The following is a 17,154-nucleotide window of genomic DNA, read 5'->3' on the forward strand; positions in this document are numbered from 1 at the left end:
AGAACACACAGTAAACATGGGAATCAGGAGTCCAGCTTGGGTCCGTCTGCCTGCGGAGCGCATGATCCTACGCCTTCCTTAGCCATGTTGACTTTTCAGCCCTAGGAAACTTGGGCCGCCCCTTCAAGCGTGTTGCCCAGGATCACACACCCGGGCAGCTGTGGAGTCACTGGACTAGTTGAAATCATTTTTCCCTTGCACCAATATGTTATATTTGTTTATAATTTATCATGTCCATCTTTATGGAAAAAAGTAGGGTACAAATTTGTGAAATATCTTTAAAGTGGTATGAATCCTAGACTTTCCCTGCTATACCAGGCTCTCTCTTTCTCTCTCTCACACACGCACACCCAGAGATAAATAGAAAATGAATCAAGGACATTTATAAAAACCATCTGGTAGAGATTATCGATCGTGAAAAGGTTAGGCAATGTCCAGTGTTACTCGGGCAAGGACAAAGCTGTTGTAAGATGTCACATGTGTTGGGGCACCTGCACTTGTCCCCACCCTGCTTTGAAAATAACACGAGTAGAAAAGGCCCAGAAAGGCAGGTGGGAAGTGCTGTTAAGTGGCAGTTGGACACACAAAATTGCCATAAAGTGCATATGAAAACTGATAAAATCAGAATAAAGTTATAGTTTAGTTTTACTATGTTACCAGTGTACCAAGGTCGATCTCTGGTTGGTTTGAAAATGTTCCATGGTTATTTAAGATGTTATCATTGGCAAAAGCTGGCTGATGATACACAGGAACTCTCTGTACTGTTTTCTCAAATTCTTGTGAATCTTAAATTATTTAAAGATAGAAAGCTTTTTATTTTTTAAGGGGAATGGGGTTCAAAGGCATGTTTGTAGCAGCATGGTTAGTAAGAGTAAAACCTGGAAGCAACGTAAATAGCGATTTCATCAATAAGAGACTTGTTACCCTACAGCCAGATGGTTTAGGATATTATTATTATTTAGTTGCAGATTTGTGTCCAACTCCTTTGTGACCCCGTGGGCTCATTTGTAGCCCACCAGCATCCTCTGTCCATGGGATTTCCCAGGCAAGAATATTGTAGTGGGTTGCCATTTTCTTCTCCAGGGGATCTTCCTGACTCAGGGATCAAACTCGAATCTCTATTGCTGCTGCTGCTGCTGCTAAGTCGTTTCAGTCGTGTCCAACTCTGTGCGACCCCATAGCAGCCTACCAGGCTTCTCTGTCCATTGGATTCTCCAGGCAAGAACACTGGAGTGGGTTGCCATTTCCTTCTCCAAGGCATGAAAGTGGAAAGTGAAAGTGAAGTCGCTCAGTCCTGTCTGACTCTTAGCGACCCCATGGACTGCAGCCTACCAGGCTCCTCCATCCATGGGATTTTCCGGGCAAGAGTACTGGAGTGGGGTGCCATTGCCTTCTCCCCAAATCTCTATTAGGCAAGTATTAAAGAGAACAGAGCACTAAGAGGAAAAGAGGAAAAAGCAAAATGCAGAACGTGTGCAACATGCTATGAATGGTGTTTCAAAAGGCGAGTGCACACAAATATGTCTGTGTAAACTGTCTCCAGGAAGGAATTTAATATCTAGGATATTTAAGGAATCAGTACGAGCCAGCAGTTCTAACTAGAGAAACTGAGAGTCTGGGAGACAAGTGGAAGAGAGGCTTTTTCTTAAAAGAAAGAGCTTTTTTTTTTTTTTTTAATCAGATATGTGCAATTACCTATTTGAAAGCAAAATGTTCTGAAATGCGGTGCACCACCAAAAGGGAACCTCATGACCTTTCCGGTTGTTAATCATGCGTAAATAAAAGCAGGGACTGCATAGTAAATACCTGATGGATCTAAGAAAAAGCTTAAAATCTCTGTATGTCAAAATACCACATTAAAGGTAAAAATAGAGATGAGGAAAAGTACTCATTCCTCAGTTCAGTCTCCAGAGCCAGTGTCCTAACTGAAAAAAAGTGAGGAACAAATTTTAACATTTGTGACAGCTGAATATTAATATCTTTAATATATTAAAAGCCTGTTTACTTATCCAAAAGAAAAATATAAATACCATCAAAATAGAAAAGTAGGTAAAAGAACAAGGCAATGGGCTACCCACAAAAGGAGAAATGCAGCTGGCAAATAAACATACCAAAAATATCCAATCTTGCCAATTATCAGAAAAAAGTAAATTAAAACCAAGTAACATTTCCCACCTTTCATGTTAGCAAATAATGAAATAATACTACTTCCAACCCAGAATTTCTACCTCTATGAATATATCCTAAGGAAAGTGGTCTAAGTGTGGGGAAATGTTTATCTAAAAAACAAAATTCCTAAGTTGGTGTTCCTAATTCTTAAAAAAAAAGTCAGAAACAGCCTCAGTGTTCAACAAGAGGAGGCTGATTACATAAATGAGAGCCCAGCCATTCTATGGAGTAAAATGTAGGCATTAAAACAGTTACTATGAAAGATGGTCAGAGTATTGCTACATGAGAAAAGCAGATTCTGTAATGACATTCGATAGCCTATGTATAGTATTATGTACATGTTCTATCTTGGGGAAAAGTGCTTAGGATTTTTGCCTTTCCTTAAGGAAAATATACCTGGGGCTTCCCCGGTGGCTCAAACAGTAAAGAATCTGTCTGCAATGCAGGAGACCCAGGCTCGATCCTTGGGTCAGAAAGATCCCTTGGAGAAGGGAATGGCTACCCATTCCAGTATTCTTGCCTGGAGAATTCCTTGGACAGAGGAGACTGGCGGGTTACAATCCATGGTATATAGATAGATAGATAGATATACCTAGAGAGTTCTTAAAGGAAATCTTCCAAAATGCTGACAATAGTTCTCTTCAGACAGGACAACCACAGAATTTTTTTTTTAATTTCACAGAATTTATTTTGCTTATCTCCATGTTCTCTTTGTTTCTACCACTGTATTGCATGTATGTGTAAAAAAATCTAAATTAAATAAGTAAATAAAGTCCCTTTAGTCTATGAAATTGAAATACAATCAAACAGTGAACATTTGTCAGGCAGGTTTGGACAGAGCCGGCTGCTGTTTCCGTGCTCCCTCCTCCCCGCTCCCTGTGGACAGCCCCCATACTTGCTCACAAAGCCCCTTCCACATCGGAAGCCCCAGCTCAGCCCCTCTGGACACAGACAGGCACCGCCTTCCTCGAAGCACCTAGCGAGTAGCCGGTGAGCGCTTTCCAGCTACGGCACTGGTTAACAGCGTCAGGTGCTTTTTCCTTCGCTGGAATACCCGGAGTCACCTAGTGCGGTTCTATCCTGCGTGACTGCTCTGTGCCAGGCATCGGGTCAGTCACTGGGAGGAACACGGACAGGAGTAAGTTATGGTCGCTAATCAGTCACAGAGCTCTTAGTGGCAAGCAGCAAACGTGCTGCAGTCTGTGTGTAGGAAAGAAATCTATCAAAGACGTCAGGCAGCTCACAGGCTTTGTGGGAGGCCAGAGGCACAGGCTTGGTTGCCACGAGGCCACGTAGACTCCTAAATCTCGCTGCTCCAGCAAGACGCCTCTGCCTTTGTTCACAGTCGCTGCCGCTCGTGCCATTGACGCTGCCCTCGGGACACCTCGCACTAGGAGCAGCATCCGCCACTGCCATCTTTCCTGGGGGACTCTGTGAAGTGGCAGTTACCCTGTGTCCTTTAAAGGGGGTCCTGCTCAGCGTGTCTGATTGTGGAACTGAAGTCACACACCTGTGACAAGGATTCCAGGATGCCAAGTCCTAGAGGCTACTTAGGTGTGATGGGACTCACATTGTGTGAGATTCTTCAAACTTGTTTAAAAAGAAACCAAAGGGCCACGAACCATGACAAATGTGCCCCTGGCTTTCAGGAACTCCGAGGCAGCAGCGGGCAGTTTAAACACATGAGGAGAAAGCAGAAGTGTGCAGGGGCCTGTGGGGTCCCTGGTGAGAAGGGAGGTCGCCCCTCAAGGGAAAAGGAGAGCTCCCCCAAGCCGTGTTGGGGGTGTAAGACTTATTTTAGGGGAGGTAGAGGCAGGCACTGGAAAAGATCACCATGGCCAGCTCTGAAGAGCTCTAAGAGCCAATCAAGTAAGAGGTGAACCTCTGTGGGCAGAGGAAAAGCCAGGGTGAAATTTTAGGCACTGAGGCAGGCTGCAGGGGGACATTTGGGGATACAGTGGTGCTTTGGGTTCAATCGTGTTACCCCCAAATTCATATGTTGAAATCCTAAGCCCTAGTACCTCAGGAAATGACTGTATTCAAGATGGGGCCTTTAAAGAGGTAAAGTAAGGTCGTTATTAGACTGTACCATAATCCAATATGACTGGTATCCTTGTAAGAAAAGGAGGTTAGGACACAGAAGGAAGACCACAGTGAGGAGACGGCCATCTACAAGCCCAGGAGAGAGACTTCAGTAGAAATCAACCCTGCTAACAGCCTTGATCTTGGACTTCTAGCCTCCAGAATTGTGGGAAAATAAATGTCTGTTGTTTAAGCCACCCAGTCTAAAGTATTTTGTTATGGCAGCCCGAGCAAACTAGTAAAATGCTAAGTTCCTCAAATATACCAGAAGGTTCTGTTTGATGCCGCTCCCCAAAGGCCATCCTGGGCATGCAGGGCTTTTCAGAAGATTATGGTTGAACACAGAGAAGGAAAGCTTGCCTGATGTAGTCAGGAGTGATGGCTTCAGATTGAAGAGGGGTTTTAGAAAGTCTGGGTTGTCCAGGGAACCCTGGCTGCAAGGGTGCTGTATTCTCAAGCCGTGGAGAATGGCTTGGGACATTTCTGTTGTCTCACAATACACCCTCAGGAAGCCTGCTGGGCTGACCACTAAACTATTCTTATGTTCCTTCTTGAAGCCCATCTTCTACACCTGACTTTGTAAATCTTCATTTCTTTGTGTGTGAAATCAAAAAAGACACATGCCCTGTGCCTAGCCACCCACTCAGCACAAGGGAAGGCTCAGGAGAGTTCTCTTCCTCTGCTCTTTCACAGCAGAGGCAAGTGCATATTGGGGTGGGAACAGCAAAGGCAAACACATGATTGGGGTGGAGACCTGATTTATGAACAGCTCATAAATCATCTGAAACCATACTTTCCTGTTGATAGTCAAGCCTCTGTAAACACTGAATGTGACCTTGGCGTGTCATCTTTTCTAATGATGCCAAACATGCGGTCTCCGTCTCCGATATAAGTCCAGTGTGACTTTCCCGGGACGCACATGCCTGCAAGGACTCCTGCTCATCACAATGGTGGGTAACTGGGTTTCATACAGAAAAGAAAGATATGTATAGCCTTTATTTTCATAAACTGTGATGGATGTTTCTACTGGGTGCTATTCAGGGTAAATGTGACCTGGTCATGAATCTTCTATACTTGAAATGCAGTGTGTAGGAGGATGAGCATCTGGGAGCTTGGGAACATCTTTGTGAATTTAGCATTATTTCTGTTCTCTGTTATTTCTTCCAGCAATTTTGGGATTAAATTGGGTTTCATATATGTCTCTAATTCTTTAATTCTTTGGCTTTGAGTGAGTGATTTGTGAAATTAAATATAACTTCAGAGCTACAGCACTGTGTCATTTTACAGGAAACCGAACCTGGGGAAGGCCAGAAGCTGCCTCAGGGATCTCACCAGGAGCCTGTGGGGCAGCTGAGCCCTCTCTCTAGGCCAGTGGTCCCTAAACCTGCCTGTGCAGTGGAATCACCTGGGGGTCAGTGAAAACTACTGATACCTGACTCTCATCCCAGATATTCTGGTTTAATTGGTCTGCAGCGAGGCCTGCCGGAGTTCCAGGGTTTTTAAGCTGCCCAGGTGATTTTTATGCTCTGCGAAATTTGGGGACAACACCCTAGGCCCTTTTCATTGTTTCATGTTGTATTAAGAAGGAAATGTGCATCAAAATCTGTAAAGACTCATCCAGACCCTTCTCTGTCTTTAATTTAAACTTGAATTAAACTAATTCTTCTTTTTCGAAGTATCCTTTTGTAGAATGAGTAAAAGGGAAAGGAGTGGGCTGCTCTTAGGGTGCAAGGGAAGTAGAAGGAAGTGCCCCCCGCCCCGGCAGGAGTAGAAAGTGAGGCTGGAGAGGATCGTCCGTCCTTCAGAAACGGTCTTGAGACAGAGCTGGAAATGGTATAAAAATGGTGGGATCCTCCCAATTCCACTCAGACCCCCCCTCCTCCAGCTTCAGAGTGAACTTAACCCTACACTACAGCCCTGGCAGGGCCCCTGCCCAGCCTAAGACTCCCTCTGAAGTCACCTGACTCTTGCTCGTACAGGACAAGGCTCTTCAAGGCGCAGCGACTTAGCTCAAAGGACACAATTTCTAGGAGCACCACCAGCCTGCTTCATCTCAAGGCTGGGCACCAAGCCCCACCATCTAGAAACTATAACAGATGCCAACTTTATCGCTGCCCCATCTCCTGTGCCTGCAGGTGCCAGGGGCCGTGTTCACTGAGGACAGGAGAGGAAGCGGAGAAAGGAGGGAGCGGCTATGGAGACTAGAGTATGGGAGCAGGAAGGGAGTTTAGGGTTTCTCTGCTTAGAAGTGGTCCTTGGACCAGCTGTATTGGCATTGTCAGGGAGCTTGCTAGAATGAGGACTCTTTAAATTCCACTGAATCAGAATCTGCTTTTTATTTAATAAGCTCTCCCAGGGATTCATATGCACATTGAAGCAGCATTGGTTTTGATCATTTCTCTTGTGCTTCTCACCTGGGGCATTTGGTAAATATTCAAAAGCCCAGGCCCTACCCTTCAGTGAGCTTGAGACTGTGGGTTCCTTATTAGTAACCCAGGTGATGGCCAACCAAGTAGGGGAACCTCTCTTTTCATGAAGGGAGAGAGAGGGAGAGGAAGAGAGAGAGAGAGAGAGAAAATGCATGCCAGTGGCAAGCTATTTTTGAGACGGTGTCAGTTGGTTAACTGAACAATTGGTTCTCCCCGTGTCACCACGTTCGGATTCCATCTTCCAGTCCCTGAATCACAGGCCTCTGCTCAGAGCCGCAGGAGTCATGGGAATCCTGCTCTCCTCACTCACCCTGGTCCACAGCCCTGGCTCATGTCCATCGACACCTCTGTTCCGAGAGTTGGTGAAACAAGACCTTCAAGATTTCTGTGGTCATTTCCCCCCTTCCAGTAGCCCCCTTTTTGGGTGAAGAGAGCAGAAATTTTGCTAATGAGTCTGGCTTTTTTTTTTTTTGAGAAAACATTCAGGTTTCCACAGTGATCTTAAGCTGAAGATTATTCAAAAGAAGAAAACAGGGAGAGCAGGTGCAGCCTCAAGTCCTGGTGTGAGCTAAACGTACAGAGGGTTTGTTGTGGGAATTCATTTATTTCTTTGATTATAAAATCAAGGCATTTCATTGTGGACAATTTAGCAAATAAGAGTCCAAAGAAGAAGTAGTCATAATCCCTCAGCTCAAAAATGACTTGCTAAAATGTGCCACAGACCGTCAGTCTCTCTCGGTATCTTTTTACACTGTAGGAATCACACCAAGCAAACTGCTTTGTGACCTGTATTTCACTTAACGATATACAGTGATTGTTTACTCACGTCACTTCATTTTCTCTTACTTCCTCAGTTGACCGGTGTCTTTTCTGAATCTCCGTCTTGTAAACCAGTCCTGTCCTTGAGCATCGGTGATTTCTGTTTTCCCACAGCAGTGAGCATCCCGGAGGAGCAGCTGATAGCCTCTGTGCTCCTCTCTTTAGGACCAAGTCTTAGAAGTGAAAAGACTAGAAGTGATGAAGGCAAAGGCTGTAAATAGTCTGAAGACTTTGAATGCGTATACACCCCGTAAAAATTGTTCTAATACAAACCGCCCTCGTGCATTTTACTTCCCATCTATGTCTCTATTTCCCTCTGGTGTTAGAAATTGACTCATTATTTTTGTCATCCCATTATGACTCTACTGTCTCTACGGTCGCATTTCTCGTGTTACATGTCAGTGGAATTTCTCATGTGTTTATTCATCATTTCTATCAGCATCTGTGCCTGTCTGTGTGAAACGTCACCTTGTCTTCTCTATCATTTTTCAGCTATGTTTCCCTTTTTTCCATGGATATATAGAAACTCTTCATATATTGATGTTCTCCAAATTTGGTAACTGTTTTTTTAATTTTATGAGTTACAACTTTTACATATTTAAACCTATTTATTTTCTTTTCCTTTTCTGCTTAGAATATTTGCCTGTATTTCTGTGATTAGTTTATGGTCTTATTGTAAACATGTAACCTTTGAATCCTTTTAGAAAGTATTTTATTGTGAGAACTGAAGTAGACAATGAACTTTTTTTCTTCCTCAAATAGTTCACCATTTGTTCTAATACCACTTATTGAATAATCATTCTCTACAGATTTCAAAGACTAAATTTATTTTAATAATATATATTTATATTTACTCATAAATAAGTATATTTTTTTCTGGTTTTTTTTAATTTTGTTCCATTTATTTGTCTCTGTATCAGCAACACACTACTTCAAGTAGCATCAGCTCATAATTAATTTTAGACACTTACAGAATAAGTACCCTCATCCCATCTTCCTTTTTAAAAGGTTCCTGGAAATTCTCACCTTAAAGTTGTTTAGTTTGCTCACCTCAAAATGATGACAAGAGCAACCTGATGCCTTCCTTTGTTCTACAGATCAAATATCAGCCTAGATGAGCTGATATGTTCATCAGCCATCAGCAATGCCTTTATCATCTGGAAAATGAAGTTCTTAGCCTTGTGGTCTAAGAACTCTAACTATCCCAATTAGCTTCAGCAAGTCTCCAATTGTGGTTTATTTGTCTTCATATCTTTGTCGTGTTTTATTATCTTTGTCATTGTTCTATTATCTTCTTGAAACTCTCTTCAATCCCTTATTTCTGTCGTTTAAATTATACATGCCCTGTAAAGCAGCTAAAAATCTCCTATCCACAAGGGTTTCCTGAACTCCTCTGTAGTAAAATAGCACACTAACATTATTGCTCTATGACTTTTCACTCACATTTTGCTTCTTCCCCAGTTAATTTTAGTAACTTTATAGATCTTGTTTCTTTGTTAGATTATCTGAAGATAGAAGCTCTACCTTCAAACCACCTGTCAGAGCCCAGTAGGGCCCTCCCTACAGGACACTCAGTCAATAATTACCAACTGAATCCATTCATTTTTCTTCCCTGGCCCTTCTTTACTTTACAGAACGCTCTTCTGTTCAGCTTTGTGGTTTTAGCCACCTTTGTGACTTTATGCAATGCCCAGTGCTATTTCATACCTAATGAGAGCTCCGCATCTAATGGTAAGTCTTGACTTTTCAATGTTTTGTTATTTGATTTCATCTCAGTAAATATAAACTATTGGCAGATGAATAACCTTAAATCTGCATGAGATAGAGGGTTAGGGCAGATGTATAAATGGAGTAAAATGAGGTACTTCAACATTCCATTTATATAAGAAAGTGGTTCTCAATCCTAGCTGTATGAGAATTGCCTGGAGAATTTTTGAAGCTTACTCAGCCTACCAGGCTCCTCCGTCCACGGGATTTTCCAGGCAAGAGTACTGGAGTGGGGTGCCACTGCTTTCTCCGAATGTTCAGGCCCATTCAAAACCAGATAAATCAGAATCTCAAGGATAGGATCTACAATTTAGAAGCTTCTTGATTGACTCTTACATGCAGTTAGGGTTGAGAGTCCTTGATTATTCCAGCACTTCTCAAACGCTAAATGTGTGTGCAAACTCTCTGGGACTCTTACTAAAGTACAGATTCTGATTCTGTGGGCCTGGAGTCGAGTGAGAGTCTTCACGTCTCATGACCTCAGGTGGTCCTAATGTTGCTGGTCCCTCAAGCATACCTGAGATCCACGGACCACCGCGTATTTACAGCAGTGGTTCTCATTCATGATTGAACATTTGAACCAACTAAAGGAGACGTCCAAAAATACAGCAGCCTGGGCCTCATGCCCAGAGATTCTGATTTCTTTGTTCTGCGTTGGTACCCAGGCACAGGTTTTTTGTTTTTTTGGTTTTTTTTTGTAAAGTGTCCAAGATGTCTCATATGTGCTTTTGGGGTTGAAAACCAAATAAAAGAGGAGAAAAGAGGCATTTATCCAGAGATAATATAGCAGGAAAAAGTCACCCTAAGTACTCCTAGGCTCATAATTTGTTGTTGTTTGATTGCTGAGTCAAGTCCAGCTCTTTTGTGACCCCATGGACTGCAGCCCGCCAGGGTCCTCTGTCCATGGGATTTCCCAGGCGAGCGTATTGGAGTGGGCTGCCATTTCCTTCTCCAGGGATCTTCCTGACCCAGAGATTGAACCCACGTCTCCTGCATTGGCAGGTGGACTCTTTTCTTCTTTTTTCTCTACCTCAGGTTTGGCAAGTGTATTCTTCCCCGCTGAGCTATCAGGGAATTTTGGCTCATAATAGCCATCTAATTAAAGAGGGAGGGGCTTACATTGTCTTGAAATGTCTGTTCTGAAATGAACTCTGGATAGATTTAATCTTGTTGTAAGGAAAATATGATAAGTAGTATGAGTTAGAAAGTGCTGAATTTAGCCATGAATGAATATATGAGTACTTTTCTGAGATGCTTGTAAAATCACCGAGAGTCTCTCTATGAGTGGGGTGGAGTACAGACGGTACCAACGAGCCCCAGTGTCCTTCTCCTGGTTGTGTGACCTTAGGACTCTGCTGATGATGCCACATGCATTATTTTAGGATGCAAGGATCTCAGTGGAGTCACACACGAGCTGAAATCAGACTGGAAGACTGAGAACTGTGAAAGCTGTCATTGTTCCAATGATGGAATTGAATGTTGCAACACGTAAGTCTCAAGCCAGCTGGGCTGAGAGGGGCAGGCGGCCACTGTTGGGGTCCTGTCTGAGGAACAGCTGCTCCCTCTTTCAAAACCCCATCCTGGGGCTTCCCTGGTGGTCCAGTGGTTGAGACTTGTTGCTTCCAATGCAAGGGGCTCAGACTTGATTCCTGGTTGGGGGACTAAGATCCCACATGCTGAGCAGCCACGCCAAAAAATTTAAAAAACAAACAAAAAGCCCCAAATCCCCAAATTCCATCTTGAAGGAAGTTTAGTTTTCAATCCTATTTCTTTCTTTTCTTTTTTTAAATCATGGTAAAATATACATAACATAAAATTTACCATTTTAACCATTTTACAAAGTAACTTTTAGTGGCATTAAGTATATTTGCGATTTTGTGCAACCATCTCCACCATCCATCTCCAGAAATCTTTCTTCTTCCCAAACTAAAATCCCAGACCTATTGAACAACAACTCCCCACCTCCGACTCTCCCTAGTTCCTGGCAACCACCGTTCTACGCTGTATCTATGAATTTGACAACCCTAGGTGGAGGTGTCCCCACTCCAGTGCTCTTGTCTGGAGAATCCCAGGGACGGGGGAGCCTGGCGGGCTGCAGTCCATGGGGTCGCACAGAGTCGGACACGACTGAAGCGACTCAGCAGCAGCAGCAGGTGGAGGCGTCCAGTATTTGTTCTTTTACGACTGGTATTGGGAAGGAAGAAAACTCCTCCCACCTAGGTTCTTCTGGCTAAGAACTAAATTTACATGAGACTGATTAACAGGAAAAAATCAAATTTATTTTCATATGTATGGGAATCCCACAAACATGAGAGGTTTAGAGACAGAAGCACAAGGGCAGGTAGAATGAGTTACATATGCCATCCTGTGCTAAGGAAAGAGATAGGAGCTTGGGCTTTGCACGGACAGAGCGTCATTCACAGGATGAAAAGAGTAAGAGTATCCGTTTCATAACTAGATGTTTCCATCAGTTCAGTCGCTCAGATGTTTACCCTGACATATAAACGGGGTCACTTAAATACAATTTGTCTCTGGTAATAACTCTTTTGTGGGAAGAATCCTCAATTTAAATACTTCCTAGGGAGTTGGGGGGTGGTGACAGTAGTTTCTTTTGAGGCTGCAATGTGACTATTGCTTTTAGCTCAAAATAAGCTTCATGAAAAAGTGGCACATATTGGGGTGGCTCATCCTGAACACCCACACTGGCTTATGTCAGTGTAATGTCCTCAAGAATCATTCATGTTGTAGCATGTCTCAGAACTGCATATATACAGTAAACATTTTTCAGCTTTAAAAAGGAAAAAATTGCATTCAATATATTATATCACATATATATTAGACAGATAAATATATTAAATTTAAATATATAATAATACATATTATCTATAAATTTAAATATATTGAATTATGTCTATATTATATATAGATATATAGATATCTATAGAAAATCTGTATGGATACATAGATATCTATAGATAATATTATATATGTATATACACACATATATAATCACATTTTGTTTATCCATGTATCTGTTAATGGGTTCCTTCTACCTCAGACTTATTTCTTTTAGGTCATTTTTGAATTTTGATAGTAACTTTTATTATTAAATATCTATATCCATATGGGTTGCTAAAAACAGGAAAGGGTACCCAATAGTCTGAAGCTGTTCTAGAAGGGATCTGGCTTTCCTGCAGCCTTGCCTGGCCTGTGGCAATTTGCAGGAACAGGAATGGCTCTGAACACAGGCAGAGGATGTGGATGTGAGGAGCAAAGGATGCTCTGTAGTGATCCTTGTACTCTAAACCCGAAGTTGCTTCACTGCTCAAGTTTAACTCAAGTCACTCGAAAGCTTGTGCAGATGTTTTCTTCTGGATGCCAAAGTTCTAGTACTCGGGCCAATAAAGCAGAGAGTACCTGCAAACTGGTCCTAATTCTCCTCTTTCCTCAGCAGTTGCATCCAAATCAGCCATCCCACCTCCACTCCTCCCCATCCCCATCCATCTGTTGTCTTGACATCAGTCTTGGCCCTATAGTGTTTCACAAGGACAAGAGTGGCTTTGATGATAGAAGCATTAGTGTGAAGAAGTGTTCCCCAAACTTGCCCGATCACAGACTCATCTGAGAAGCTTAATGAAATACAGATTCCTGGGGCCCACGTCTGAAACCTACTAAGTCAGGATCTACTGGAGGCCATGCAATTTGGATTTTAATAGGTGCCTCAGAGAGTCTTGTGATACCTATTACCAAGGAGTAGAAGCACAAACACTCGACTTAACTCCAAACACCTGAGTGCTACTGAAGTTTAAGTACCTGGGAAGTTCTGAATCCATTTGTTGAGCATGCCCCATGCCAAGTGCTAAGTGGAACAAGAGGAGTATCGGATCCAGAGACTGTATGTCTGGCTACCTGAAGCAGGTTTGCAGGTACTGCCTTGAGTGAGTCACATATTACAACTGAACCTTGATTCTGTGCTCCTGAAACCTGATTTTTGTCTTTTTATCAAGTGTCAATGTGACTCTGGAGTGTGATAGCATCAGCAAGATTAAGCCCAGTGAGCCTTTCCTCTCTGACATCAGAGTACCCCTCCACAGTGGCCAAAGCATCCTCGTCCACTAGATTTGACCCTCCCCACCCCACTCTGGGATGCCTCATCACAGCCATGTCAATGTGATCCTTTTCTAGGGGTCTCATGGACCTAGTGTGGAAAACAGTGAAGTGAAAAGAGCCTTGATGCTGGGGCCGGAGTAACTGAGTCTGAATCTCCATTCCCTTGTATAGCAGCTGTGTGACTCTGCATAAGTTTCTTAACCTCTCTGAGACTCAGTTTCCTCACCATAAAATAGGGACAATCAAGTGAATATGAGAATTCAATGAGGGAGTTCCCTGGTGGTTCAATGTTTAGGACTTGGCATTTTTGCTGCTATGGGCCTGGGTTCAATTTCTGGTTGGCGAACAAAGATCCTGCAAGACAAGAAGTAAGGCCCCCAAAATTAATTAATTAAATGAGATTCTTCATATAAATTCAGGCTACTCTCATGGCTCAGTCAGTAAAGAACCCTCCTGCCATGCAGGAAACATAAGAGAAATGGGTTGGATCCCTGGGTCGGGAAGACCCCCGGGAGAAAGGAACGGCAAACCACTCCAGGATTCTTGCCTGGAGAATCCCGTGGACAGAGGAGCCTCGGGCAACAGTCCACGGGTCACAAAGAGCTGAACACTACTGAGCGACTAACACACACAGAGATTCATTTAAACTCATTAACTTAAAACACATTTAATGTCTTCTCTAGACCAGTTATGTCCCTCGATCCTGGGATAGAAACTGGTTTCAGGTCAGAGCCCACAGAGCCCCTTCCCTGCTTCCTGCCACCTTGCCTGTCTCACTCAGCACAGAGCTTCATATGGAGGAGACTGGCACATTTTCTCTACTGCTCAGAGTCTTCAGCCCCTTTCTCCTACAATCATATCACCGCCTACGAAGTTTCTCTTGTGAATTTTTTTTTTTTTTTTTGGTGATACATGTTTTGATAAGATTTTCTCTAGGGGAATTTCTTCACTCACTACACTCTTTAAGGGACATTGTCTGGATTTGAAGCTGCCCAGAAGCAATTGAGCTTGAGGTTGGTGGCCCAGGCCCAGGCTGCTCTGGACTCCCCACTTCCTGGGTCACCCACCCTTGGGAAAAGCTTCTTCCAGCGTTCCCTTTGGTTTCCATATTACCCTTTGGGCATAGGATTGAAATGTCCTCTTTTGTTAAAATAAGTCAAAGGTCACTTTGTGGAAGGAAGTGTTGTCACAAAGGCCATGTAGATAGCTATTTTGTATGCACTTTGAAGATGGGCAATTTAAATCTGGAGTTTACAGGTGGATTTCAAGAGGGCAATGAGCCCTAAAATTGTTTGCACCCTTGAATGTGTGGGTGGATTCTCCCCAGGGAGGTCTTTTCCAGTTTTCATCAGCTTCTCCGTGGGCTCCACGGTCCCTGACTGAAGTGATCCATTGTTCGCGTTGGCTGAGATAGCTCCTGACATAACAGGCCCCCTTGCCAGCGCTGGGACGACTAACCCTAACCCTCCCCACATTCAGGCAGCAGCACTGCTGACTGCTTCCTGAGCAGCAAGGACAAGAAGAGTCAGGCTGGAGCAGGCTACCTGGCCTCAGGGGAGTCCAGACCTCTGGGCTTGTTGGAACTCGCTGCTGTCCAGTATGTGCAGGATGGAATTTAGCCATGACGTCAGGGGTGGTCTGTGCTCATAGTTCAGGCCCTGTGTATTGGGGTGCAGATTTCTGAGAGTGACATGTTAAGATTCCCTTATGTAGGTGAGGGGCACTCCAGACACCTGGAGTGTGGGCCGCTTCCAGCTCAGTTAGCCCCCAGGGAGGCTGGGCATCCTGTTCCTTCTAACACGTGTTGTTCTTCTGTCAATGCCAGTGCAGCTATACCTATGGGTTATGACAGAGACAAGTGCCAGGCGGTCTTCAACAAGGAGACCTGCACCTACACAGTGCTGGAGAAGAAGGACCCACTGAAGAACTGCACGGTCACGGCGTGGGTCTTATAACGTGCTTTCATGGGCCCAGAGCTCCCCACCTGGGGGCCCAGCTTCTCCCAGGTCAGGCTTCATTCTCCTATGGCCTCTAACAGTCTGATTGTATAACCCTACCTATTAGTAAAAAATGTTTTAAGCAAGCACTTGAGTATGTGTGTACTTTTAATTGATAAATTATGTATGCATTGATATAACACACATTATGAAGCATGCAAACAGATAAAGGAGGAAACAAAAATAAATGCTGATAAAAGTTATAATATTTTCCCTCCACTGCAACAGATCATTGTGTGTCCCTCACTCAGAGGAGCGCTGCTGCTTTTCTTGCTTTTGGTAATCTGTGCCCTGCTGTCCCAGTGCCCCACTGTCTGGTGGATGAAATCCTCTTTTCCCTGAGGTTTCCATGCTCATTGTTCCTTCCTGTTCTTCAGAGAGCATCTGCTGAGTCCTTCATACGCGTCCGTGTTTGCCTGAGGTTAACCTGGGAGAAGTGCCTCCAAGGCCACACGCAGCCCAGTGGGTGTGAAAAAGCCAGGAGTCCTGACTTGCCATCGGGGAATGGCTTGGGTACAGGGCTCCAGTATCAGTTGTCAAAACCGAGGAACTTAAAACGGTGACAGTGTTGATCGTCTCTTGCTGTTTCTGTGAACAGAACATTTGTTCAGTCAACAGGTCCTTACTGGGTGCCCGGCAGTACTCTGGGCCTGGGGATACAGTAGTGAGCCAGGCCCCTGCTCTCTTGGGGCTTAGAGTTGGGTGTGTGTGTATGTGACAAATCACAAGCAAGCAAACAGTCCTCTGTTGACAATCCATGGACAGTTGGTAAACAGCTTTATTTCACCTCTGGCCCCTCACCCCATCTGTACAAACACACTCTTGGTAGGTCCTGGATCTTGTCACCAGAAGATAATTTTTAAAAAAGTCCCTTGGTCGCTTTTAGTTGCAAAAAAAAAAAAAAAAAAAGCCTTAATCCAGAATCTTCCTCTGAATCGAAAAAGAATGAGGGACTGGAACATTAAGAGTATGATGCCATTTTGGCTTCATCTGCCTGACAGTGTTCAAGACGATTTACTTCTTCATGGGGTTTTCATGGGCTTCTTAGACATTCCCTCCTGCTCCTCTTTCTCCGTAGCTCCCTTTCCAGTCTGGTTTCTCTGGTAACTCAGATGATAAAGAATCTGTCTGCAACGCAGGAGACCTGGGTTCAAGCCCTGGGTTGGGAAGATCCCCTGGGAAAAAAATGGCAACCCAGTCCAGTATTCTTGCCTGGGAAATCCAATGGGCAAACAGGCCTGGCCGCCTACAGTCCGTGGGGTCACAAAGAGTTGGACACAATTTAGTGACAGCAACAACATCCCCTTCCGATCCCCTCCCATGACAGCCCTTTTAGCTTCTGCCTTTGTTTCCTGTTGCCTTCTGCTGAGGTAGCCTCGCCCCTTGTCATTCTTGGGTGAGTTGCATAAGGCTCTATCAAAATCATTTCCCTTGCAAATCCTACTCAGATGGTCTTCCATCTTCCTGGGAAATCTGAGGAGCAGGTTAGCAGCTATTAATAGTACTGGGGACTTCTTCAAAAGGAAGACAAAGATCCTTATTTTAACATCTGGTAATAAACAAACAAAATTCCAATGTGGATAATGTCAAATTGTGAGGGGAGGTGTGTGGTGGTGGTGCAAACAGAGTGGTGGAATGCGGAGTGTAGAAAATTGTGTGGTGTGTGATATGGTACAAACAAATGCTTTGCAGTCGGATAGTGTAGTTTGGAATAGGGCTCTGACATTTATTTTTTGAATTTTTAAAAATTGTGGCAAAATACACGTAACTTAAAATGTATC

At 43.8% G+C, this 17,154-nt stretch overlaps 1 protein-coding gene across 1 annotated transcript; it reads left to right on the forward strand.

The window, feature by feature from the left end:
- Nucleotides 1-3,728: 3,728 nt before the first annotated feature.
- On the forward strand, nucleotides 3,729-15,459 carry MSMB (microseminoprotein beta). The gene is made up of 4 exons (XM_086381208.1): nucleotides 3,729-3,894; nucleotides 9,000-9,230; nucleotides 10,649-10,754; nucleotides 15,202-15,459. The coding sequence occupies exons 1-4, from the start codon at nucleotides 3,729-3,731 to the stop codon at nucleotides 15,329-15,331; spliced, it is 633 nt and encodes a 210-aa protein (XP_086237334.1). The 3' UTR covers nucleotides 15,332-15,459.
- The last annotated feature ends 1,695 nt before the right edge of the window (nucleotides 15,460-17,154 follow it).

The sequence above is a fragment of the Bos grunniens genome, chromosome 28 (genome assembly GCF_055505025.1).
Source record: "Bos grunniens cultivar Pamir isolate PY7600 chromosome 28, Bosgru_T2T1.0, whole genome shotgun sequence".
Taxonomy (NCBI): domain Eukaryota; kingdom Metazoa; phylum Chordata; class Mammalia; order Artiodactyla; family Bovidae; genus Bos; species Bos grunniens.